The sequence below is a fragment of the Uloborus diversus genome, chromosome 9 (assembly GCF_026930045.1).
Source record: "Uloborus diversus isolate 005 chromosome 9, Udiv.v.3.1, whole genome shotgun sequence".
Classification (NCBI taxonomy): Eukaryota; Metazoa; Arthropoda; class Arachnida; order Araneae; family Uloboridae; genus Uloborus; species Uloborus diversus.
In genome coordinates this window covers 109,270,853-109,293,805 of record NC_072739.1, presented here as the reverse complement: position 1 = coordinate 109,293,805, position 22,953 = coordinate 109,270,853, and the positions used below count along the sequence as shown (strand labels likewise).

At 32.0% G+C, this 22,953-nt stretch overlaps 1 protein-coding gene across 2 annotated transcripts; it reads left to right on the top strand.

Moving 5' to 3' along the window:
- The first annotated feature begins 1,317 nt into the window (after nt 1–1,317).
- On the top strand, nt 1,318–22,568 carry LOC129229593 (LETM1 domain-containing protein 1-like). Of its 2 annotated transcripts, none has more exons than XM_054863930.1 (9): nt 1,318–1,513; nt 6,462–6,631; nt 7,676–7,788; nt 7,871–7,953; nt 13,318–13,504; nt 15,120–15,221; nt 16,849–16,992; nt 19,095–19,191; nt 22,461–22,568. In XM_054863930.1, the coding sequence occupies exons 1-9, from the start codon at nt 1,482–1,484 to the stop codon at nt 22,538–22,540; spliced, it is 1,008 nt and encodes a 335-aa protein (XP_054719905.1). In that variant the 5' UTR covers nt 1,318–1,481; the 3' UTR covers nt 22,541–22,568. The 2 variants fall into 2 exon arrangements, with proteins under 2 accessions (XP_054719905.1, XP_054719904.1); XM_054863929.1 differs by lacking the exon at nt 1,318–1,513 and adding an exon at nt 1,532–1,925.
- The last annotated feature ends 385 nt before the right edge of the window (nt 22,569–22,953 follow it).

Below are 22,953 nucleotides of genomic sequence, written 5' to 3'. Positions count from 1 at the left end.
CCCTCTGAGCATTTCAAACAGATCTTTAAAAAGATACATTGAAAAAGGAATAGCTATAAATACGATTACAAACTGTTACGTGACAGCATAAAATCTATCCTACAATTTTGACTCGCATTTTTCTACAATTTTTTGACTTACATTATAGGAGGCTCTTGAAACACTTATGAAACATAAGTGTGCCAGAATATAGTGCTTTTGCAATGAAAACCACGTGTCAAGCAAGAGCAAACAGCATTTTAGACCAACTAGTCACATCAGCAAAAAACAGCAAGCAGCTGTGCAAATACATGCTTTTGTACAGGAAACACGACGATGTTTATATACATTGAAAATAAACCAGTTTTTAACTATAAAATATGGAGCGAGGCATTCATTCAGAAAATCTAACGATAACAGTGTTAACTAATTTATTAATCATAATAATATTTTTGTGCCTAACAGAACATGAGATAAAACTTTAATTTTTCAAAGTTACTTTTTACATATAAATGATGCACATACTTTACATGTTGGATGAAAAACCGTGCACAGCTTGGAGTCTAGAGAGTATAAAACTCCTTTAATTGCATAGGTAACAATATACGTATGTTTAAATCTAGCGAGAACGATAACTTGAAATTTGCAGTTGCATAAAAAAAAAAAGAAAACAAACATTTCAGCTCTGGCATGTTGGTGAGGTTTAGTTGTTTTTTTCCTGAATCTTTTTGGAACTTCTGAAACACTGTCGTCTGCTAGAGCATTTGGTTGTTACCCATCCGCTTTCGTTCATCAACGGCAAATGATCCATTTGATTGTACCTCTATTAATCCAATAAACATTGCATTTACTAGCAATGTAGCATTTAGGAACTGAGCAGTATGTCTTTTCTATTCTATTCTATTCAAGAGTCACAACTGACTTCAACTGCATTTATGTCGAGGACTGCATACTAAGTGCCTTGCCTCCATTGTTTTTTATATACCGATAGATGGCAGCACCATCACCGGATCGAGCAGTTAATGAGAATTTAGAACTAGTCCAAGAGCTAATAGCTACCTGGTACTAGCACCCCCAGAGGTATCGTTTCACTTGGAGGACATTGAGACCACGAGCATATTTAACGTCGCCCAGTCCCCTTTAATGACGACGGTGGGTCTTCGACCAGCAAGGATCGAACCCGAGGCCCTCCGGCCCCGAGTCCAATGCCTTTCCGAACGGCCCAGTATGTCTTTTAAGAGCAAAATAAGAATTAATAAGTATGCATGAACAGGTCACGTGACTCCAACTCATAAGTGAAAGTGAACTACTTTGCTATTTGTATTTCTTTTTATAAATGAGAAACAAAAAATGCTTCAATTTATGAGTTAACTTGATTTTAAGCAACAAGTTTTGTAGAAGAATATCTCAAAAAATATTTCAACCATCCTCCACCACATCTCAGCTCAGCTTAGTAAATTTAAATGTCATAATGACATTAACGTGACAAATTCGAAATTCTAATGGTAAAAATGCGAAACATTTCATTCTATAGGTATATGTTCTATTCATAATTGAGATTTGTTTGATAATTATGATTATTGCGTGTGTTGATTATGGTTATGTGTGAAGCAGACATTTATCTGAAAGGAGCAGACTCGCCCTGTATCAAAACCAAAAGTTTCATAAGCGCTGCGATAATGTGACGAGAACCTTTTGCATGAAACTTTGTTTATTTATTATTTTTCTTTATAAGTCAAAAGGCATGCAGATGTACAATGGAGCAAATGCTCTAGTAAAGCCCTCGAATGATGATAAACGAATAAGCAACATGCTGAGACATTGGGTGAGAAAGAAATGCCTCATTCTTTCTTCAAAATGTGGTGAAGGAGGCATATGTGCAATTTATTAAAAGGTTACATTTGTTTCAATGATATGTACATCACTAAATCACACAATATTTGCAGGTATGTTCCAAGGTTCAATTTTTTGGGAGGGGGAGATATAATTTACCCACTTAAACTCGAGAGTTTTACTGAATGATAAAATAAGAGCGTGTGCATTCCACACACATCAACATGGACGAGAAGAGTAATTAGACTTCATTTTTAGAAGAAAATATATGGTACTGGGGTGCCTGTCCCAATACTACAAAGACCCCTCCCTCCCAAAGTGTCCCCCCTCTCAAAAAAAAAGGCAGAAAATACCCTATAAAACAACCCCTCTAAAAATTTTAATGGCGCAGTCTGAGCCATGACCCATTACTCTCCCAAAATCTGCCGAATCTTCAGAAAATTCTTAGAATTCCGGATATGGAAGTTATCCCAAGGGACCAAATTCACAGAGACCTCCCATCAGGCAACACGTTCACTTTCCTGCAAAACGAAAATGATCAAGTCAGCATTATGAAAATTACAATAGAGTAATTCATATTGTTTCAAGGCTGTTTATATTTTCAATGCAGAAAAGTTAGGGCCTGCTCTTCAACATGAAATATTTTTTGCATATTCAATAATTGTACAAATTTTGTCCGTAAATATTGACAGCTACTTTTCTGTTAACTGGTGTATCACTTGTCCTGGCAACTTGTTTACTTTCTACACCTTGCTGAAAATAGAAAAAATTATGTCACTATCATGTTTGCTCCCCATTTTTCTTGTTTAACTATTCAATCGAGCTTTAAATGTTTATTAATAGCTCAATATGGATATTACTTGGCGAATAATTTGATCATGGTTGTATTCCCCCCCCCCCCTCCCAAAATAAAACTTGTTTTTACCTGGACATGGTAGAAACAAAGTTTTTACCGGTAAAAGCCTAAGAAATATTATAAGTTCCTGTTCATTTGCTGGCAGGCAGTGATTTGTTATTTTTACTTATAAGCCTTTACATATCTTATATTATATTTTATTTTAATGTTTTATTTTTGTACAATGTTTATTTTGTTGTTTGAAACATCAAATAACCACTAGACCGTTTGTTAAGTAACAAGATAATTACCTCATGGTCATGAGTTTCAGATATCAAAAAAAAATATTTTCCAAATAAAGAGGAAGGCAAAGAAGTTTTGTGCTGTTAAAAACTTAAAATTTCCATTCAATTTTCAAAGTTCATCAGTCATTTTTAATTTATTATTAAAATAATTCATTTGTGCTACATATGCTTTAAATATCAATGAAGATCACAGTCTTATTATATCTGCACTACTTGTGCACGCTTCTACTTGTATTTTGACATTTTGACAGACTAAGATTTAACTTGTAAATTCATCTTGTCTTATATATATATATATATATATATATATATATATATATATATATATTTGACTATAGATTGCAAAATTCATGGTTTTTCTTTTATTTAAAAAATTAGTTAATGTTACAAAAAAAAAAGCAAAGTGTATGCTATGCGTTAATATAATTATTGTTATTAATTATTTTTAAATGCTATCTAGTCAGAAGAACAGTGAATTTGTTTTTGCAAAAATAAGTAAAAATTTTCTTTATTATATGCTATTTAAAAAATATTGATGCTAAATGTTTTTAGAACCAATTTTTTTTCTCATAAAATGATCATATTGTCTGCATGCAAAAATTAGCTAAATCAATTTAAGATTTACCTTTGCCAAGTAAAAAACTGCTGCTTTTTTAAATTTTAGACTCCCTTCCAGAGTCCAGAACTCATATTAAGGGAGAAAAGGGTCTAAAGTGTTGTGCGCTATCTTAAAATAAATTATAACTTGTGATAAATTATTACTGTGACTGAAAATGGATTGTATAATTTAAATACAAATGGGAACTGTTCATGTTTACAACTTTAAACATGAACAGTTTAACCTTAATGTACTTTAAAAAAGAAAAACGTGCACAGAAATGGCTGAAACGATAAAAAATACCATGGATTTCTGATTTTTTCCAAGATGGTAAAAACCATGGAGAAAACATGTTTTTCCAAAGGTGGTAAAAACCGGTAAATACTACAGATAGTAAAAACCATGCGAACCCTGATTTTGATGGAGCTTTGGCAGAGTATATTGTATTTCAACTTTTCACACTGACGCCACTTAATGGCTTGCTCTTTTTTTTTTCGGGGGGGGGGGGGGGGCAAATTATTTTACATTTTAATGACTTAATTTAACTATTTAGTGCACTATTTTTTTTCTCAATGACTTGTTTGCTCAAAAGCTCATTTAACAGGCAAATTAATGTATGGTATCGCAAATTGAGTAGTTTATAATTTTCACTGAACATGGTTGCAATGAATAAAATGAAAAACAATCACCAGGATTTAAAATGTGCCAAGTTCAGGGGGGTGATTCTCCAAAATCCTAACAATATTATGTCCCAGTAGCCTAACACAAAAATTGTTTCACTCCGAAAGTGTTTTCATTTTTTTAATAGTTAGAAATAACTTATCTGATGCTATTCTACTCTTATTAAAACCCTAACTCATTTAGTTTTTTCTACAAAAATGTTTAAATGACCCAAAAATCGCACTTTTGACGTGTCCTCGTTCGTTTTTCATATGGACTTAAATTATTTACATCAACAAAAATTTTACATCAACATTCCACAAATTCAATTTGTAGTACAAAATTAAGCATACTTAAAAGTTTAAAATAGCATTCTTTATGTAAATTAAATTATTTAAATCATCAAGGTACATCGTTTTAAACTTGGTCTCCAGGTTTCATGTCATTCTAATGTCCTAGGAATGAGTTCAATTATAATTATTATAGATTTAAAAAAAGAATTTTTGATTTTCTGTGATACAACACTGTTTATTATCACCATTTTGTTAGATTCCTTGAGTATTATGTTCACATGATTTGTCTGCTGTTCTTACTAAAACTTTGAAGTTCAAAAATGGGTAAGAAACATTTTTGCTGTCATTTTCCTGGACGAAATTTCTGTGTTAAATAAAAGAAACATAATTCTAGTTGAGAATAATTCTCAACTATTGAAAAATAATGTTAAAAAATAATAATTCTAGTGTGTAGTTGAATTAAAGAGTTTAGAATTGAAAAATAACATTAGTTACCTTAATTATAATCCTGGGCTTATGCAACAGACAAATTGTATGGAAAATGTCATACTCCTGTCCTAAAAAAAGTGTTATTAAAAAAATCACTCTCCTAGCATCATTTCTCAAGCACTGGAAATGCATCCCATAGAACAGAAGGATTTATTTCGAATACATTAGTTGGAAAATAAGATTGAAAAAGAATATCTTTTTGTTGCTGTTCAGACAAATTGTTCCAAAAGAGATTTATTGGTTAGACATTTGTTTATCTAAATGTTGCTCGAATAGGTTAGTGAAGTTGCTATAAATTTCGTATTTGCTTTAAATGAAAAGTAAAATATATGTTATTAATATTGCTGATCCCCTTTTTGTTTTATGTTTGTATTTCCTGAACCATAAAACAATTTGCAGGTAATGAAAAGGTAACTTTTCTTTTTGTAAATTTTATCATACTGTGTATGGCTAACTTAAAGAAAGTTTTAATGTCGCAATCGATTTTTTTTTTGTTGAAATGAATGTTTGTTATTAGTAGTGTTAGCTATTTAGGGTGAATAATATGGAAAAACCTATGCAGGAGTTATTTTCGAATAAAGTGGGGGTGTCCGTTAAAGGAGGTTTTACACAAAATTTTGTTTTTTTCATTATTTAATAACCATACTTTTGATTTAGGCTTCAGTTATTTCTTTATTACTTTAGTTATATCCCATGAAGAAATTCATTTTGTAACTCTCCTTCCCAGTGCTGCTTGTCAGTCTCATGCTGTATGAAAATTCAACCCCCTCTTTTGAGGGTCTAACATAGTTAAAGTGAGTTCCCTCTATTTTTCTCTTAATAAGTTTCTAACAAAGAGTAAGTATATAATTTTTTTCAGCATTTTTATTTTAAAAAAAAATGTGATTGGAAAATGTCAGGTTTATGGAGAATAACCCAGGGTTGTTTGTGATCCGAAATTTCTGAAAATTCCAAAAATTTGGGATTGTTGTCTCCGAAAATTTTGGGCTGACAACACATTCTAAAACTGAAAAATTCTTGGAAAAAAACCCTTTTTAAATAGTTTTTTTCAATGATTTTTGTATGCATATTTGAAGAGTTTTTATAGGGAGGTGGGGACTTCCTCTTTGTTAACGAAAATTTCGCATTTTCTTCAGATAATTTTACTTGACTCCACTATCACCCCTGGCCTAGTGCCTGTTCAATTAATCATTTTTAGATTAAGTTTGTTGTAAAAGACATGTTATCCACACTGGGCATCATTTAGGGGGATTAATTGCCCCCTTCTGACTTTGAAAAATTCCTGTATTTACATATAGCTGCGCATGGTTTTTGTTGTTTTCCGATAAAATTTGCTTTGAGTAGGGTACCCTTTGGTTCCCCTCTCCCTGGAAAAATTCAAAATGATGTGTCTGGTTATTTTACTTTGCATTGGAAATTTGTATAATTGTTTACACAACTGAAGAATATAAATATGCTTTTATTTTCAGGTTTTGTAGTCAAAAAGTTCCTTCAACCCCTGGAAGCCGTTATGTTAAACCGTTATCTGGCATAAAAGAATACCTGGTGCAAAAATGTTTTGCATTTGTTCATGGATATGAAAAAATACTTGAAACTAAATTTCCTAGTGCCTTTAAAATATACCGAGTTTTTTCTGTTGGTAAGTTGAAATAATCCTTTGTATTTTATACCGTGTTTATTGTTAGAATTTCATTTATGTTGCAATACTTGGCTGGACTTACATTTTTGGGAAAGTGGAAGTAATTCTTAATTCTTTGAATAAAATTCTAAATTTTATTAAATTATGAACTATAACACACATACATTTTCGCAGGTGCAGAATATATTTGGGGGAAATTCGAGCCATGTGGGGAAATTTTTTTAGTGCATTTAGGAGCACAATTTTTTTTTTCAAAGAAATATGGGTGTAACATTTAGAAAACAATCCAATATTTCCTAGCTCAAATTAACAAAAAAGAAATTAATTTGAATTCTGGAATTTTAATTCATATTATGTGTTTCGCAATCATGAGTTGAGAAAGGACCCTACTCATTGCAGTTATTGTTTCTAGAAACGGTTTCTGTACCCCCAAGCCTGTCCCTCCTCCTGGATGGTTACGTGTGCTAGTTGTGTGTGTGGTGTGCGTAGACCCATGTGTGATGCTCGTAGGCATGTATGTGTGTGAAGGCATGTGTGTGTAGGTGTATGTGAGTACGAAAGCATGTGTGTAGGACATGGACGCCACTGACCAGGACAAGTGGTTCCTGGGGACAGTGGTCAGGACTGGAGTAGCTGCACTTGCAGTGGGCGGTGGTGCTGCATAGGCCCCTGGTCCAAGCTGAAAAAGGCATGGACATCAAAGATGGTCAAGTGAGAGCAATAAGCAATCATGATTGCTCAAAAAAAATTGTTTTTTTTTTCAGCTGTTAAAACAATTCTTTAATTTGAGGTTTATTATTTGGTAAATAGGAGTTTTTGCCTTCATTTTAATCATGGGAAAAAGAAAAATTCGCTAAATCGCAAAATTCGTCAAAAAGAGGTTTGTTAAATCGGGGTCTAACTGTATTATCATTTGATAAATTTAGTTTTTATTAACAATTCATCTTTTTTGAATTGTTTAATTTGATTTAATTTTTAATTGAAAAAAATATAATGCAATTTATTGAAAAAGTATTATCTAAAATTTTTATCTTTAATTTTTAGGTACTAAAGATCTATATAATGATATCAAGGAATATATTAGAATCTCATCTGTACTTAGCAATGGTAAACATGTGCGAGATTTACAAAGAAAGGAGCTTGAAACATATTTTCAGGTAAGACATATTATCGAGAATTAATTTAATGTGTATAAGTATGTAGTGTTAAAAAAATGTAAAGCAAGTTACTTTTTTGTAGGTCCCTAAAGATTTAATGAAAGTTGCCCCTGTTCTGGTGCTTGCTGCTCTTCCATTTGCTAATTATGTCATTTTACCTGTGATGTAAGCATTAATCTTGAACTATTTCTAATAGAAAGTAAATCTGAAACTGTAATATTTCACTTAAATTAAAATATTAATGAAATAAACAGCAAATGAATGAAGACCAATTGAACCAATTGACCAATTGAATGGTTGCATTTTTCAACAGTATAAAATCTTGACTATATATTGCACCTAATCTGTTTATAAAATTCCTTCTTATTCTTCTTATTTAATATAAAATATCTTTAAAAAAATATATATACAAGTAAAATATACATAGGTACCACATGTAAAAAGCATTAAAAAAAACCCTTAACATTGGTATTTTAATAAAATCCAGGTCTGTCATTTTGGGGTAAGGAGGGTCGATTGCTTCTATTTTTAAAAAATTAATGTTTTTATTCGTAAAAAAAACGATTTGCAATGAGTATACTCTGTGCATCTTGTCATGACAATCAGCATGAACTAAACATTGCATACATCTTGTCATAACATGAGCTAAAAAAATTAACTCACTTTAATGATGTAATATTTGCTTTACTGTAGAAACTGGTTATAACACACATCTCAAGACCAGAGATTTTGTGATTTATAGATTTTGAGGTTATATGGTTTCACAAATTTGTATAATACACATAATGATAAATTAACTACAAAAGTGTTTAAACTCAAATTATGCAATCTAATTATGATCTGCTGATTACTATCTATACCATCTGCTGATTCTTTTTCTGCACCCTCTAAAATGTTGAAAAGTACTCTCCAGAATGAGAGGTCCCTTAAAATACCTCTTCTGAAAATTTCCGTGACAGTCCAGGCCATCGTTTCCCAACCAGTGGTTCGCGAAAATAATATTGTAATGGCGAAAATTTTGCGTGTTTGTTTGAGATGAAGTCTCAAGTTCAAGCATTTTCTGTTCATCACTTATACATTTGTCTCTAGCACATTTGATACTTTTTGGGTACAAATGTTAGAAGATTTGCTGACATTTTATTTTGTGAATTTAAAGAATGAAGTATGTCTCTTCAAGGCACGGGTTTTTACCATTTTCGTTGAGCATAATATAATTGAACCCGTGCCAAAAAAGTTCAGCTTTTGAACTCAATGTATTTAGATGAAAGCATATACAGTCGAACCTGTCTATCTCGAATGCCGAGAATTCCGAAAAAAAATTCGAGAAAGACAGGTTTCAAGATATGGAGGTTTTGATTTTTGTATTTAAATCTAGCGACTATAAGTTGTTCAAGAAATGCGTACACTGTCAGTGAACTGAATAGAAACATAATATACTGAAAATAAAATAAATAAACACATTAATTCAATAAACAATTTATTATGATTTAATGCAATACCATGTACATACCACAATGAAAAAAAGCTGTTAATAAAGTTTGATGATTGACAGTTTTCGTTTCATCTACAATTCTTTTTAATTTTGCAATGGCTGTAAGACAGTCCTCACTAATACCGTCCTGTGATTCAAGAAAGTTTCTAAGAGTTTCAATTGCTTTTTCAGCATCTTTTTTATTGACTTTGCGAATTTCTATTTGTTCTGTTTCATCATCGTCGTCTTCAGAATTGACCTGAACTTCTTTAATGATCTCTTCGTCCATAAAGACACCACAAGTAGCCACAGAATCATATACGTTTACAAAATCTTCAAATGAAACGTCTACTTCCATGCTTCTTTTAATTTCCATCCAATCTGAATCTTGAAGCTCAATGTCAAAGTCTTCAATTTTTTGCACTTCCTCTTGCCTAGGTATTTTTCTCTGAATCCAGCTTTAATAAAACTGTTCTTGATCGTTTCAGCGGTGACATTTCTCCAGGCGTAATCTATCATTCTCATCGCATCTAAAACGTGAATTTTTTGAACGGTGTTTCCTTCGTCAATGCCCCTCAATAACTTTTTCACAAGTTCTTTCCTGTAACTCGCTTTAAAACTTCATATTACCCCTTGGTCAAGGGGTTGCAGTTTTGAAGTGGTGTTTGCCGGCAGAAACTCAACACTAACATTCTTTAGAGGTGGCAGTTTTGTATGTGCAGCACAATTGTCAATAAAAAGTAAAATCTTTCTTTTTTTTAAGCCCATCGATCTGTCAATCCCTTTCAACCATTCGCCGAAAATATTGCTAGTCACCCAGGCTTTCTGATTTGATTTGTACGCTATAGGAAAAGATTTTATTTTAGAAAAACATCTGTGATTAGCAGAGCGCCCAATCATCAAAGGTGGAAGTTTCTCACTTCCATCTTGATTAGCAGCTAAAAAACAGTTACTCTTAATTTGCTCTGTTTTCCTCCTCTGCATTCTTCACCTTTAAAAATGGCTGTTTTGTTTGGCAGGCATTGATGAAAAAAGTCCTGCTTCGTCAGCATTATAAACGTCAATAGGATCAAAATTTTTCAGAAGTGAAGGGAGCTCATCGGTTATCCATTTGTCACAAATGCTTTGTGGTACTGCTGCGCTTTCGCCAAATCTTTCGAAAAACAATGCCCTGTTTAAAACTCTCCAGCCAGCCATTGCTCGCTTTAAAGTCGGAATACCCAAGTTTTTTTTGCAAACTCTGAAGCTTTATCTTGCAGCATCAATCCGCTGACAGGAATTTCTTTTTCACGACACTGTTTAAACCACAAAGTCAAACATTCGTCTAAATTAGTAAAAGTACATTTTCTTACTTTTTTAACATTTTTATTGTCTGTCTCCAACAAAGTTTTGTTTTTTATTATTGTGGATAGAGTGCTTGGCGAGATATTAAATTTCTTAGCAACGTCAACTTTTTTCATCAGAGGGTTTTGATCCTGAAAGTCCAAAATTTTTCTTTTTTCTTCTATAGGAAGAACATTCAATTTTCTTTTCAGACGCCATATTTGGCTAAAAAACCCTCAGGATTAACGCAGCTGTGTGAAAATCTCAGAAGAGCAACAAGAAAAAAAACACCCCGAACGCAATTTCACATTCAAGAACTCTGGTCTTCTTCCACGAACAGGCACGAGGTACAGCAATTTCAAGGAAAATTATAAAGAAGAATTCTTTTGATTTTTCCTTCTCACCCCCTACTGTTACCCTTACCCTGTTTCCCTTTGCAGGAAAAATAATAGCACCACGTCTCAAGTTTGTTAACTTGAAGAGACACGTTTCATCTCTCCCAACCCTCGTAGTATTGTGGGCCTGTCAGTGTTTACATCTTGCATTCACTCTGTCTGTCCCCTCTCTCCAACCCCCCGAGGCTAGGTATTATCCTCCATTATTTCCTCTTATTTTAGGGCTCATCTCCTGCCTTTATGTTCTTTAAACCATGAAAAGAAAACAAGGTTGCACTTTAAATTTCCGTAGCAGCGAAATCAGAACTTCGAGAAATAGAGGTTTTAGGTACTAAGTATTCGAGAAAAGCAGGGAAAAAATCATGAGAAATTAATTGAGAGTGCTGGGAAATTAAAAAAAATTGAGATATGCAGTTTTTCGAGATATGCAGGTTTCGAGATAGACAGGTTCGACTGTAAATGCTTCAGTTTTCTCCACTTGATTGGAAAATTTAATTGAACTTGATGTAAACAATATGTGGTGCATATTATTAGAGCGTTTGAAACATCTTTACGAAATTTTCTATGTTTATAGTTTCTTTACCGTTTGAGTGCGACAAATAGCTATCGGGCTTCTCTTGTATTTTGCTGAAAGTGCAAGTCACACAATAAGTGTAATTAATGGTAGTGAGGTACATTGTAAAAAAAATTACAGAATTAAAAAATATGAAAATTTTCGCTCTATGTGAAAAAGGAACTCATGAAATTCGTGTAGAGAAACTATCTTGTAATGAGTGAGCATATAAATATTTTTGTTATTAAAATTTGCCGTTTATTTAATAACTAGAAAATCGTCCATCAAGGTATGACGAGCAAAAAGTGTTTCTGAATTTGAACAAAGCAATTGCCTTTTTGGTGATATTTGATAGTTGAAATTTTAACCTTGACTCCCATGGATTAACCCTAAACTCCAGTAGATAGCGTTAATTGCTGACCACTTTTTTGTTTTTTCATTCTCCTAAAATGACAGTGTTACCATTTAAACAGTTAAGTTAAGGGATCCAGTTCTGCATTGTCAGAATAAAGCATTTCCTTGCATGCCAAACACTACAAAAAAAAAAAAAAAAAAATCAAATTATCTTGCTATGGTGTGAGTTTCATTGTTGGTGAAATCAGCAAGCGTTACTCGATCAATGAATTCGCTATTATATGCATGAGGATTAGAGTTAATTGCAGATGTTTCTATTATTTTTCAAAACTGAAATAAAATAAAAAGTAGCGATACATTTTTAGAGTAGGGATAAGAAATTTCTTCAGCACTCAAACAATAATTGTACACAGTGTATCCTTATCGAGCATTTAGATTTTACTAGAAGAAAAAAGATCATTTAGTCATTCTGAGACATTTTCTCTGAAAAGGTATTTTTACAAATCATTTTTTAATTGACTCATTTAGAGTTACGAATAAATGTACTGTTGTGACAGAAAAATGCATTTTAAAATTTGTTACCCCTTTTGGACAAAGTTTCTGTGGGAAAAACGAATTTCAGCATATATTGAGATAAATGCAGAAGGAAATTTAATGCTGAACCTAATGCAAGACTAAAACTGTCGGACAAGAAATTTGAGCCAAACTTTGAAATTCTTTGTTCCACAATCATTCCATTAAGATTTTTTTCAAAGTGGACTGAAACTCAAAGAATTATCACTGAATTTGTCACGTTGAATTTGTTTTGTACCCCCCCCCCCAATAGAGGCATAGGTGAAGTATGCATGTAAGAATCTAGGTGCAATCTCATGAGGGTTTGTAAAACAAAAAGTTTAAAAAGTACCATACAGTGCATGAATTTTTAGCACAGTACAGCTCTAGAATCATTCCATTTTGTCCATACACGCCTTGTAACTGAGCCATTAACTCAAACTATTCAATAACTTCTTCTTCAAGCAGAGAGAAATTATGAAAGCCAGAAATGAAGCAGACCTGAGGCAAGATCAGCATGGCCTTGAGAAAAGAAATATCTTCATTGAAAATCGGCATTGTGCCAAAATGCTTACCTACTGGTGGTTGAAACGTCCTTGAGAATAAATGTTTTGATCAATATCCCCGCTAATTAAAGTTGTAGATAAACGAAACCTTCCTAAACATGAGCTGAAAAAAAATTAAGATTCTATCAATAAATGGTTTGATCATCAATTCTCTGGCATTTGGGAAAAATTTTTTTTTCCCAAATGCTAAACTAGATTACTCCCACTAAGATAGATAGATGCATGCATACATACATGCACTCACTTTTTAATGTAAAGATTATATGAATCAATATGAGATTTAAACACTGATACAAAAAATTTTCTTTTTTATAGATACTTATTTCCTCGAAAATGTCTGTCCTCACAGTTTTGGACTTTACAACAAAAAGTGGACTTTGCCGTTAAGTATCAAAAGAAAAGACTCTATCATTACAGACCTGTTTTTAGGCAATTACAAGCACAAATTGACACCATTAACACTGATGTGCTAAAGAACAATTGTCAGGATATATTTTATAAGGTATGTAAATATTTTAATGCATTTATGACGATTATGATTTCATTTTGAAAAACCAAACTGTTATTCATCTTTTACTTGCCACGCATAAGGCTGCTGTATTAAGGGGCTCCCATTTGCCCAACATTTTGGTTCCAATAGAGAACCAATCTAACATACACTTTGGGATCAAAATTTTTGCATTATGTATATCATTATTTTAAAACTAATATGGGCCATTCCATGGAAAAGGTTAAATTTGTCCAGCACATGACACTTCATACATTTCATTGAAAATAATTTAAGAGAGTAGTGAATAAAATTTTGTCACTTAATAAATCAGAAATGTATGTGTGACTTCTTAAGCAAAAAATTTCACCATTACTTTTTAAAAGTATTTCTCTTTTGTGAAATATAGATACAATAGATGGTGCAGGACAAAATGATTGTTTGCAATGGAATGGCCATATACACGGATTTTTTTCAACTTACTTGTACTTCAACTTTATGTGGTCTTAATGAGATATGTTTCTTTCACGTTGGAACCTTAGCTTTCAAAACATACAATTTATTTTGTCATTACTGTATTAATAGAGCAAAATATTAATTGCACCCAAACCTCTTTTTGTGCGGTCTTTTTCAATTTTTTTTTTGTGCAAACTTTTTTTGTGCAGTGTATGAAAATTTAAATCAGATTGGAACTCAATTGACGATAGTATTTATAAAAAACGGATGAAGTTATTTATAAAATAAACAAACTTTTTTATGCGATTTTTTTTTTTAATGCAGTATCTATCTACTGCACAAAAAGAGGTTTGGTTGCAATGCATACAGCAAATTACAAAAGGTTGACTTTGAACGTCCCGCATGTGATGCATGCACATAAATTAAATTTTAAGTAGCAAAGAAATTTAATCAAAATAATACTGTGTCAGGAGTATCCTTGTATCAAATGTAAAGATTTAAAAATGTGCTCCCTCCTGTTTAATTAAAATATTAAGATCTATAGCATAATGTTGGTGGAATTTTAGAGTCGGGATGTCCCACACGTGATGGTGAAGTGACCCATATTCAGAAGGTATCTATATATTTGCCTTTCAGAATAAGTTTTAACTTTAATGAATATTTTACTACCACTTTAGTAGGGTTGTAGGCACTTGGAACAGCTTACCGAAAGAGGTGGTAATGAGCAAGGGGGTGGATAGCTTTAAGAACAGTTAGAAAAATGTGAAAAGACCCGCAAATAATCCAAATGCCGATATTCGGGAGATCTATACTAGAAGCAAGTCTGATTTCGAAAGCTCTCTCGAAACTCATACGTCTGACAGGTTGGCCTGTCCTCTGAAATGGCTGTTTTTTTTTTTTTTTTTTTTTTTGTAGTTTTTACCAAATGGATGTTAGAGATGATAACATTTTATGTTTAAGGGACCAATTTTATCTTCCTTGCTTTTTCTGATAACTAAACAGAAAAACATAATTATTGAATTTGTATATTTGTATTGTGTGCTGTATTTTTCATGATTTGTTAACATCAACATCATTTTTCTTGTATAAATATATATACAAATTTAATTTAGTGCAAACTGAATAAATTATTTTGTCTTCATTTCTCCTAAAAAAAATTTGTGCTTTTCTTTAGCTAGGTAGTGGTTTGCATCCTACAACAGAAGAAATCATCAAGTTAAAACCATTATTTATTGATCAGCCTTACGGTATATTTTGTATTACCAACAAACATCTTGTAAGTACTTTTAATGTTGAAGTTATTTTCCTTTTGCTTTCATTCATTTAATTTATAAAAATATCTTAATTTAAATCATAAATAATGCTATGACATTAATATGTATATGGACTAGTCTGAATAAGTAAAGCTCTCCCTGATTAGTTTTCTCATATATTTTTAGAATTACTTTTGTCAATCCAATCATTGGCGGTGACTGGGGCTTATAAGTGCAGGGGCAAAGTTTTCTTAAAAGCTGAAGACTTGAATTTAGGCTATCTTTGGCTGACTCGAGAAGGGGATTCGAGTCTCTTCCCGCATAAATGCTTCAGAGTTGTAGTTTTTAAAAGCACAGTTCTAGAGTAGTTTCGTCAATGTTTAGAAAACATGAAGGAGATTTGAAGGCTCTGCTCCAGTAATTCTTCGAAGCCGAAATTGGTGTTTTAACAAAGAAAATGCTGGCCAACTAAGGACTAGTGTTTTGGGGGCTCTCTTCCGGAAAATTTTGCGAATTGGAACTATAAAAGCATTAATTAAGGTGATCTTTGCGCTTGGAGGTTCTCTCCCATAAGTTTTTTTGAGCTGATGCATTCCTAAATATTTAATTTTAGGACTTCTTTTAATGCCTTCAGAGGAAGATTTGGAGGACTTCCAGATTTCTTTCTAAATTTAAGTCTTGAACGCGATTTTAAGCTACGTTTACTGATGTAAGGGTAAGGGGGTCCTCTTCTTAAAAATGAAGTTAGGGAAACTATGGAATATACTCGGGGGGGGGGGGGGTCTTCCTGGAAATGTTTTTAAATTGTAGCTTAAAAATTGCTTTTTTAAGCTATCTTCAATGATTTTATTGTTTGGGTGATCTCCCTGAAAATGTTTTGAAATTAAAATCTTAAAAATGTTTTAACAATCTTTGGTGATGAGAAAAGTGTGTGGGCTGTCGCCCTTCTCCTCCTCCCCCTCTTTGTTGCCACCTCTGAACCCAGTTATTTTTGTTTCATACTGCAGCTAAATCTTCTTTCTCAAAAATCTTGATCTTTAGATAACCCTTATGTAAATGATCCTGTCATGTTTTAATTTTTAAACAAGAGCATTAAAGTTATCATATGAGGCAGTGAGAAGCAAAGGTTTGCAAGTGGACATTTTCAAGTTTTGAGTAAAATGTGTATAAAGATAAAGATAACTTCCTAGATAGGCTTTTATTGAATTTTTTTTTCTAAATCATGCTGTATAGCAGCAACTACCAGGGCTACTAGTACCATCGCTTGCCCCAAGACAGAGGAGAGGTTCACCTACCACATGTACTAGTTATCTTCAATTTTTAAATTTTGCCACTTGCATCCCTTTGCTTCTCACTGCCTCATATGGTAATTTTTTTACAATTAAAAAGTTTTAAACAGCATGTTGAGCATGTAATAAATCATTCATGCTATTTTTGAGGTTCAAGTAATATTTCTTCTTGGATTCAAGTGATGTGTCATTAACTATGATATGATTGGATTTGATTTTTTTTTTTTTTGGAAAGCTCATATCTAAATCTTGAAATGCAGTAGCTGTCTATTAGGATTTTAGTATGTTTTTTCTTTAAATCTCATTGTATTCAATTAATGATTAGTGAGTAACAAGACTTTTATTTTATTTTTTCCTTTAGCATCATTTATGCCGGATGCATGGTATTTCTGTACTGCCTGGCAAGCAGTGGAGACTATGGAAGCATGCTGGTTTTATTCGTGAAATGGACTTGGCAATGAAAAGGGAAGGCCTGGAATCAATGTCCTCTCATGAGTTGAGAAATGTAAGAATCATTAAATTAGAACAATTATTTTGATGCAAATGTTAAACCCATTATAGCCCCTTTTTGGTGTAAAATCTATAGATCATACTCTGGTAATTGCTCTTCTCATTTTCCTAAGACCACAGTTTATTCCTAGCTCTCCTTATCAGGAAACTATGCAAATGAAAAAGAAAATTCTTGATTTTTTTTATAAATGTTGTCTAATTTAACGAGTTTTATCAAGAAATGGAAGACATCTTTTACATGCTTTGCAGATAAATGTTCTTCCACAAGCAGGTGGTAATGTCATGTGGTACTTTCAAATTCTTGCCAAATCTTTAAATTAGATATTTTTTTATTAATATTTTGGCATACTTTAAGATTTGTCTTGAAAAAGAGGAGACAATGACAAATAAATAATTTGTATCAAAATAAAAATAAAAATTTTACTGTGCTCTTTTGATAGCTACCTATTTATTTTTTTTCCTTCATTATTACACAATTTGTGTGCTTTTCCTTGTTAGTAGTCTGAATGAAAAATCAATCCAAGCTTGATTAATATTGAAAAGAGTTTGTTCATAGTGTAAAACTGTAAAACATCGTTATATAAAAAACACACACACAACTTAGGGACAAAGGTTTTGTGTTACATAAATTTTGTGAAAAAATATAAGTCCACAAATTTAGAAACACATTTAGAGTGTATCAATATGTATGTAATTGAAAATAAATTTTAACTGCAATGAGTATTAAAGCACTAATTATGCAACTTAATGTATGTATTGTAGTATACAAATAAATAGATATTTGTTCAAAAGGAAGCAAATTACTCTACACTTCTGCTAGCTTCATGGTTTGCATAATAGCTGCATTTTCAAGAACCATCTGGTACTTACTTTAGTCTGAGTACTATCATTCAAAAGCTTTGAATTAAAATGAAAAGATTAAAAACTTTTTCAAAATTTAATTTTTCAAAAAGTTACGTTTGCAAGGTAGAACAAAGAGCTTATTTTAAACTGGAAAACTTTTTTTTTACCTCTGAAAAGTTGTGTGGTTTATAGAAAATTAGGTCTTATAGGTTGCCATTGGAATAGTATTCTATTTACTTTTAGAGAACTTTGACATTGAATTCCTGATGTTTGACGGGACAGTTCCGCCAGGGACTAACTCTGAATCTGAATAATTACTCAATGATCATTAGCAATGCTCTTATTTTCAAGTTTAAAAACAAAAGCAATGATTTCATAAAGTATGTATATTGCTCGAGGAAAGAGTTGTTGAAAGCACATTTCAGAATCATTTGTCGTGCAAGGTCTGAAATTCTTCATTTCGGCAACATATTGAATATTCGGAGAATAAAAGGCCTACCCCTTCGTCTGAATATGTCCGATTTTCGATTTAAAAAATCTAGCCACATTATGGACTCTTATTCTTCCATTATGTTTTTTTATCATAACTGGATTTGAACTCTTTCATTGATGTTTAATGACCCTCTATTTTTGAGTACAATGTACTTGCATGAAAAATGATCAAGTAAGCTTTGTACTACAACATGATTACAGTGAGAAACCAACACAAATAAAGAGAAAATTCTCAAGGAAGTACAGCTAAATTTTCTTGAGAATTTGTGCTTTATTTACTTTGATTTTTCACTTTAATCAATGTACTTATATGCTTCATTTTTTGTTTGTGGATGTAAGACTGAAAGACTCATACATGAATAAGGTCACAAACAATTCAATTTTCATGGTTGCTGCTAGAATTAAAAATAGTGTTGGTAAGCTGAAAAAAATGGGATGTGTTCTGGGCTTTAGAGAGAAAATGGTTTCTTGGGAAATGGATGATATCTATTCCTGATAAAACAAATTTCTTTTTTTCTTCATTCAACTGTTTTATTATGCACATAAAAATTGGAGAAAAAAAAATGCCAATTTTCTCTAGATATTTCAGTTGGTGTAAAATCACTTGACAAAAGTTAAAAATATTTTTTTTTTAAGTTTTATAATTAAGTTGAATTGCAATGTAAAAATGCATAACTTTTGAACTTGTAATTTTGGTTACATAAAAAAAAAAAAAGACTAAATAAGCAGCAGTTAAAAGCATTTTTTCTATCTTTTTTTTAGGCATGCTTTATGAGAGGTTTAAGTCCGGTGGGTCTGTCAAAAGAAGAAATGATGGCCTGGCTTTCCGATTGGATTCAAATTGCATTAAGTATAGAAAGTAAGCTAGTATTTTATTTTACTTCAATGCCTTTTTTACTTTCTTCTATATCTAATATATAGAAGAAAGTATTGGATTCGTGCAAATTTTCGAATTTCGAATTTTGACGGATTCGAACGTTTTGAGGTGTTCTGAGTCCATTTCGACTATTTTTGGAAAATGTCTGTCTGTCTGTGTGTGTGTATGTATGTATGTGTGTGTTTATGTATGTGTGTATGTATGTGTGTGTGTGTCACGTCTGTGTGTGACCAGTTTTTTGTGGCCGCTCTACAGCAAAAACTACCGCACGAAATCGAACGAAATTTGGTACACATATGTGCCCCTATGTGAACTTGTGCCCATTGGTTTTTGGCGCGAATTCCTCCAAGGGGGGTGGAGCAATGGGACGTTTTTTGAGTTACGCGTGCTTGCTATTCCTCAGGAAGTAACTGGTGGAATCAAACAAAATTTGGACCATATGTTGCCATTAACAGGAACAGGTGCTGATTCAATTTTGGTGGCAATAACTCAAACGGGGGTTGAGCTATAGAACGTTTTTTGTCGTCAATTGTGACTGCTGTATCTCAAGAAATAATGAACGGAATGAAAGAAAAATTTATCGGCAAGTAGACCTTAGTGTGTATAAGAGCTGATTTTATTTTGGTGTCAAAAGCTGAAAAGGGGGTGGGGCAATCGAATGTTCTTTTTTTTCATTGTGAGTGCCATTTCTCAAGAAGTAATGCTACGTTCTGGATGAAATTTGGAATAAATGTGAATCTATTTGTAAATAAGCGTTGTTTCAATTTTGGCGCCAATCGCTCCATGGGGGTCTGATTTTTTTTTTGTGTTAATAAAAATAGTTTTATAAATGCAACCAATAAGAAAGATAAATTACAATACTCTCGTCTGCTTATTTCACGTGATTTTAATTTTCGGGAGATAATCGGAAATGTTATCGCAATGATTTAAAATTAATAACTGTTGCCATTTTATGTTTGTTAACAAATAAAACATCTAATTAATTCAAGCAAGGCTTTTAAAATAACTTTCAAATCGTTCTTTGCTTTGCTTTTGTGGGAATTCAGGAATTCGGACGGTCGTCAAGTTTTTTTTTTGCTGGGAATATTGCATTCTTTTCAAGCATAGGGATTGATCAGAATTCACAAGAAAGATATAGAAGAAAGTTTCTTGATGGCCACAACATACTAGTTTGTTTTACCTTTGAACAGTAATAACTTCAAAGTGTTCAATAATGATTTTGAGTTACTTTTCAAGCAGGAAACTCTGCTAGTTTTATGAATGTAAGTAAATTAATTTCTCACTAACATGGTATTTATAAACCAAAAGCCCAAAATATTTCATAAGTTATGAGCATTAACATCTTCATGGAGTTTTTTTTTTTTTTTTAATGTTAGAAATTTTATGAAAGAATGTCATAAGATTTAGTATGTTCGAGTTTTTTGAAGTAGAATTTAGAAATAAACTCATTAAGAGCAAGTGTGATGATAGTTTTCATCATTACTGACTGAAAATGAGATTTCTAGTGGTGCAAAAAAAAAAAAAAAAAAAAAAAAAGACAACATTCCTTTTCAGAGATGAACTAATTTTTATTTTAAACAGAAGTTAACATAAAACAATTGTGTGAGTTTAACCTCAGTTTGTTTTTGTGGTAGATCAGAACACACTATTAGAATCATTACAAAGATTTTGTCCAATTGTTTGGTTTGTAACTAATGTAATAATATTATCTTTTACTCAATTTAATGAACAAATTGTCTTTTGTTGTAAGATTTTTTTATAAGTAAAATTTAGAATGCAGTAATTAAGCTAAAATATATTTTCTTTTTTTCTTGGCTTTGAAGAAACTATAAAATAAATTTTAAAATCGAATAAATAAAATTGATTTTGTGCATGTTTAATGCTCTATAAAATATATATGATGTCAAAACAATTGTGTCTGGAATGGTGCGAATGAATTTATCTGAGTAAATTCGTGCCAGCGCTAAGCTGCCTTAATTGTAGTCAACAATAATTTTTTGTGCATGATTTTCTGAGATAATTCACTTTTGGTTTTCTATTTTTCTTACACTTATTAGATGTGAAATTTGATCATTTATTTCTGCATACACAATTGCCCTTTAAAACAAATAGTAAGAAATGAAAACATTTAATTTTTTTGTACAGCAAAATAAATGATAAAATCTATCACGGTCAACTCTCCCTAATTCGGTCCCAAGGGACCAGCTAAAACCATCGATTCATTAATAGTTCGAGTTGTAGGAAGTTCCCACAGCCTTTTAAAGTATTTGGGACCCAATGAAAGCTTTGAGATTAAGGAATATTAGAGTTATAACATTTGTATTATCGGGACTTGACTGTAATCAAGTTTGAAACGGAAATTATTCATGCACGTGTTTTCGGCTCATAAGAAACTTCTATTCTTAAGCTACCAATGCTAAGCAGTAGCCACGAATGACTAATGCGTAGCTTTGATTCTGCCAAGCACTTCTTCTTAGCAATTTTATCGTTCAGATGTAGGTAGATAATACACATAAATTTGCTGCTGTGCAGATAAGTTTGCTGTAGATTTTTGCATTACCTGATAATTGTTAATATCATTAAGCTATTAAGCTTTGACTATCTTCAAAATAAATGATAAATTAATGAAAAAAGTTCACCTTTTGCTTTCATGCATACATTGTTGAAAGTAAGAGACATAGTCTCACTAAAACTTTTGTCCCTCCACTGGGTCTTGCTTTTCATACCTGCAGATAGTTTTCAATTTTGTGTGTAGATACTTTATTTTTTATCTTACTATGCATTCAGATTTTAATGTTTTGACTTCTAAGATGAATCTGAAATTACATTTACGTCAAATATTTTTTTAATACTGTTAAATATATCTCTGGTTAACCCTTTCCACTCGATTTTCTTATACTTTATGCTGCCACTACTCTTAATTTTTTTTTACTAAAATAACCTGAAATAACAAAAAATTAATTAACCATTTTCACTTGATTTTATTTTGCTCTATATACTAATTATTCCCTTGATTCGGTCGTGCGAGTATGTAGCGATGTTTGCCTTGTCAGGGCGGCCTGGCATCAGTCAAATGCAAAGGGTTGAGGAAATAGTTATTTTTATTTATTTGCTGTATGTGTAATATGTATGCATAATTGTCTTCTCTTCCAGCCTCTATATAAACAAAAAACTTTTAATTGCTTATTTTCACTAATCAAAATTTTGTTAATGACTTATACTACAGTGATGATATTTTTGACTTTTTGCAGGTGACAGCTTATCTCTTCTTTTACATTGTCCAATCTTTTTATCATACAATTATCCAAGCAATTGGGTATTGATTCATTAATGTAGCATTTCAAATTAGCCATTCTGAATTTCATATAGTGTATATATATATACATTTTCGTTAATAAATTTCTATTGTTTTGTTTTAAGTTTACTGACTTTAGCTTAATTAACTACATTTTTTAGTGTAGTGCTTGATATGACACAGAGTAGACAATCCTCATAGGCGGCTGTCCACAAATGATGTGCTTTGAGGAGAGGGGTATTTGTGAAATTGTGACTTTTCATGAAAAAGAGTCAGGGTTGACAAGAAGTCACACTTTTTCATAAGATGCTTTTAAAAACATTGTGACATGTGACAGGAGAGGTAAGGTGAAGTGTGGCATTTTGTGACACAGACGATGGGTTCAATTTTATTAAAAAGCCGGTGACATTTATGGACAGCCCCTAATGCACGACTTGAGACCTCAATTA

Bases quoted from the DNA above. Each gene is read 5' to 3' on its own strand.
- LOC129229593 (XM_054863929.1), top strand. From the start codon at position 1,855: ATGTGCAATTTATTAAAAGGTTACATTTGTTTCAATGATATGTACATC. The intron at 7,954-13,317 runs GTAAGCATTAAT...TCTTTTTTATAG, and splicing joins TATGTCATTTTACCTGTGAT to ATACTTATTTCCTCGAAAAT. The intron at 19,192-22,460 runs GTAAGCTAGTAT...GACTTTTTGCAG, and splicing joins AATTGCATTAAGTATAGAAA to GTGACAGCTTATCTCTTCTT.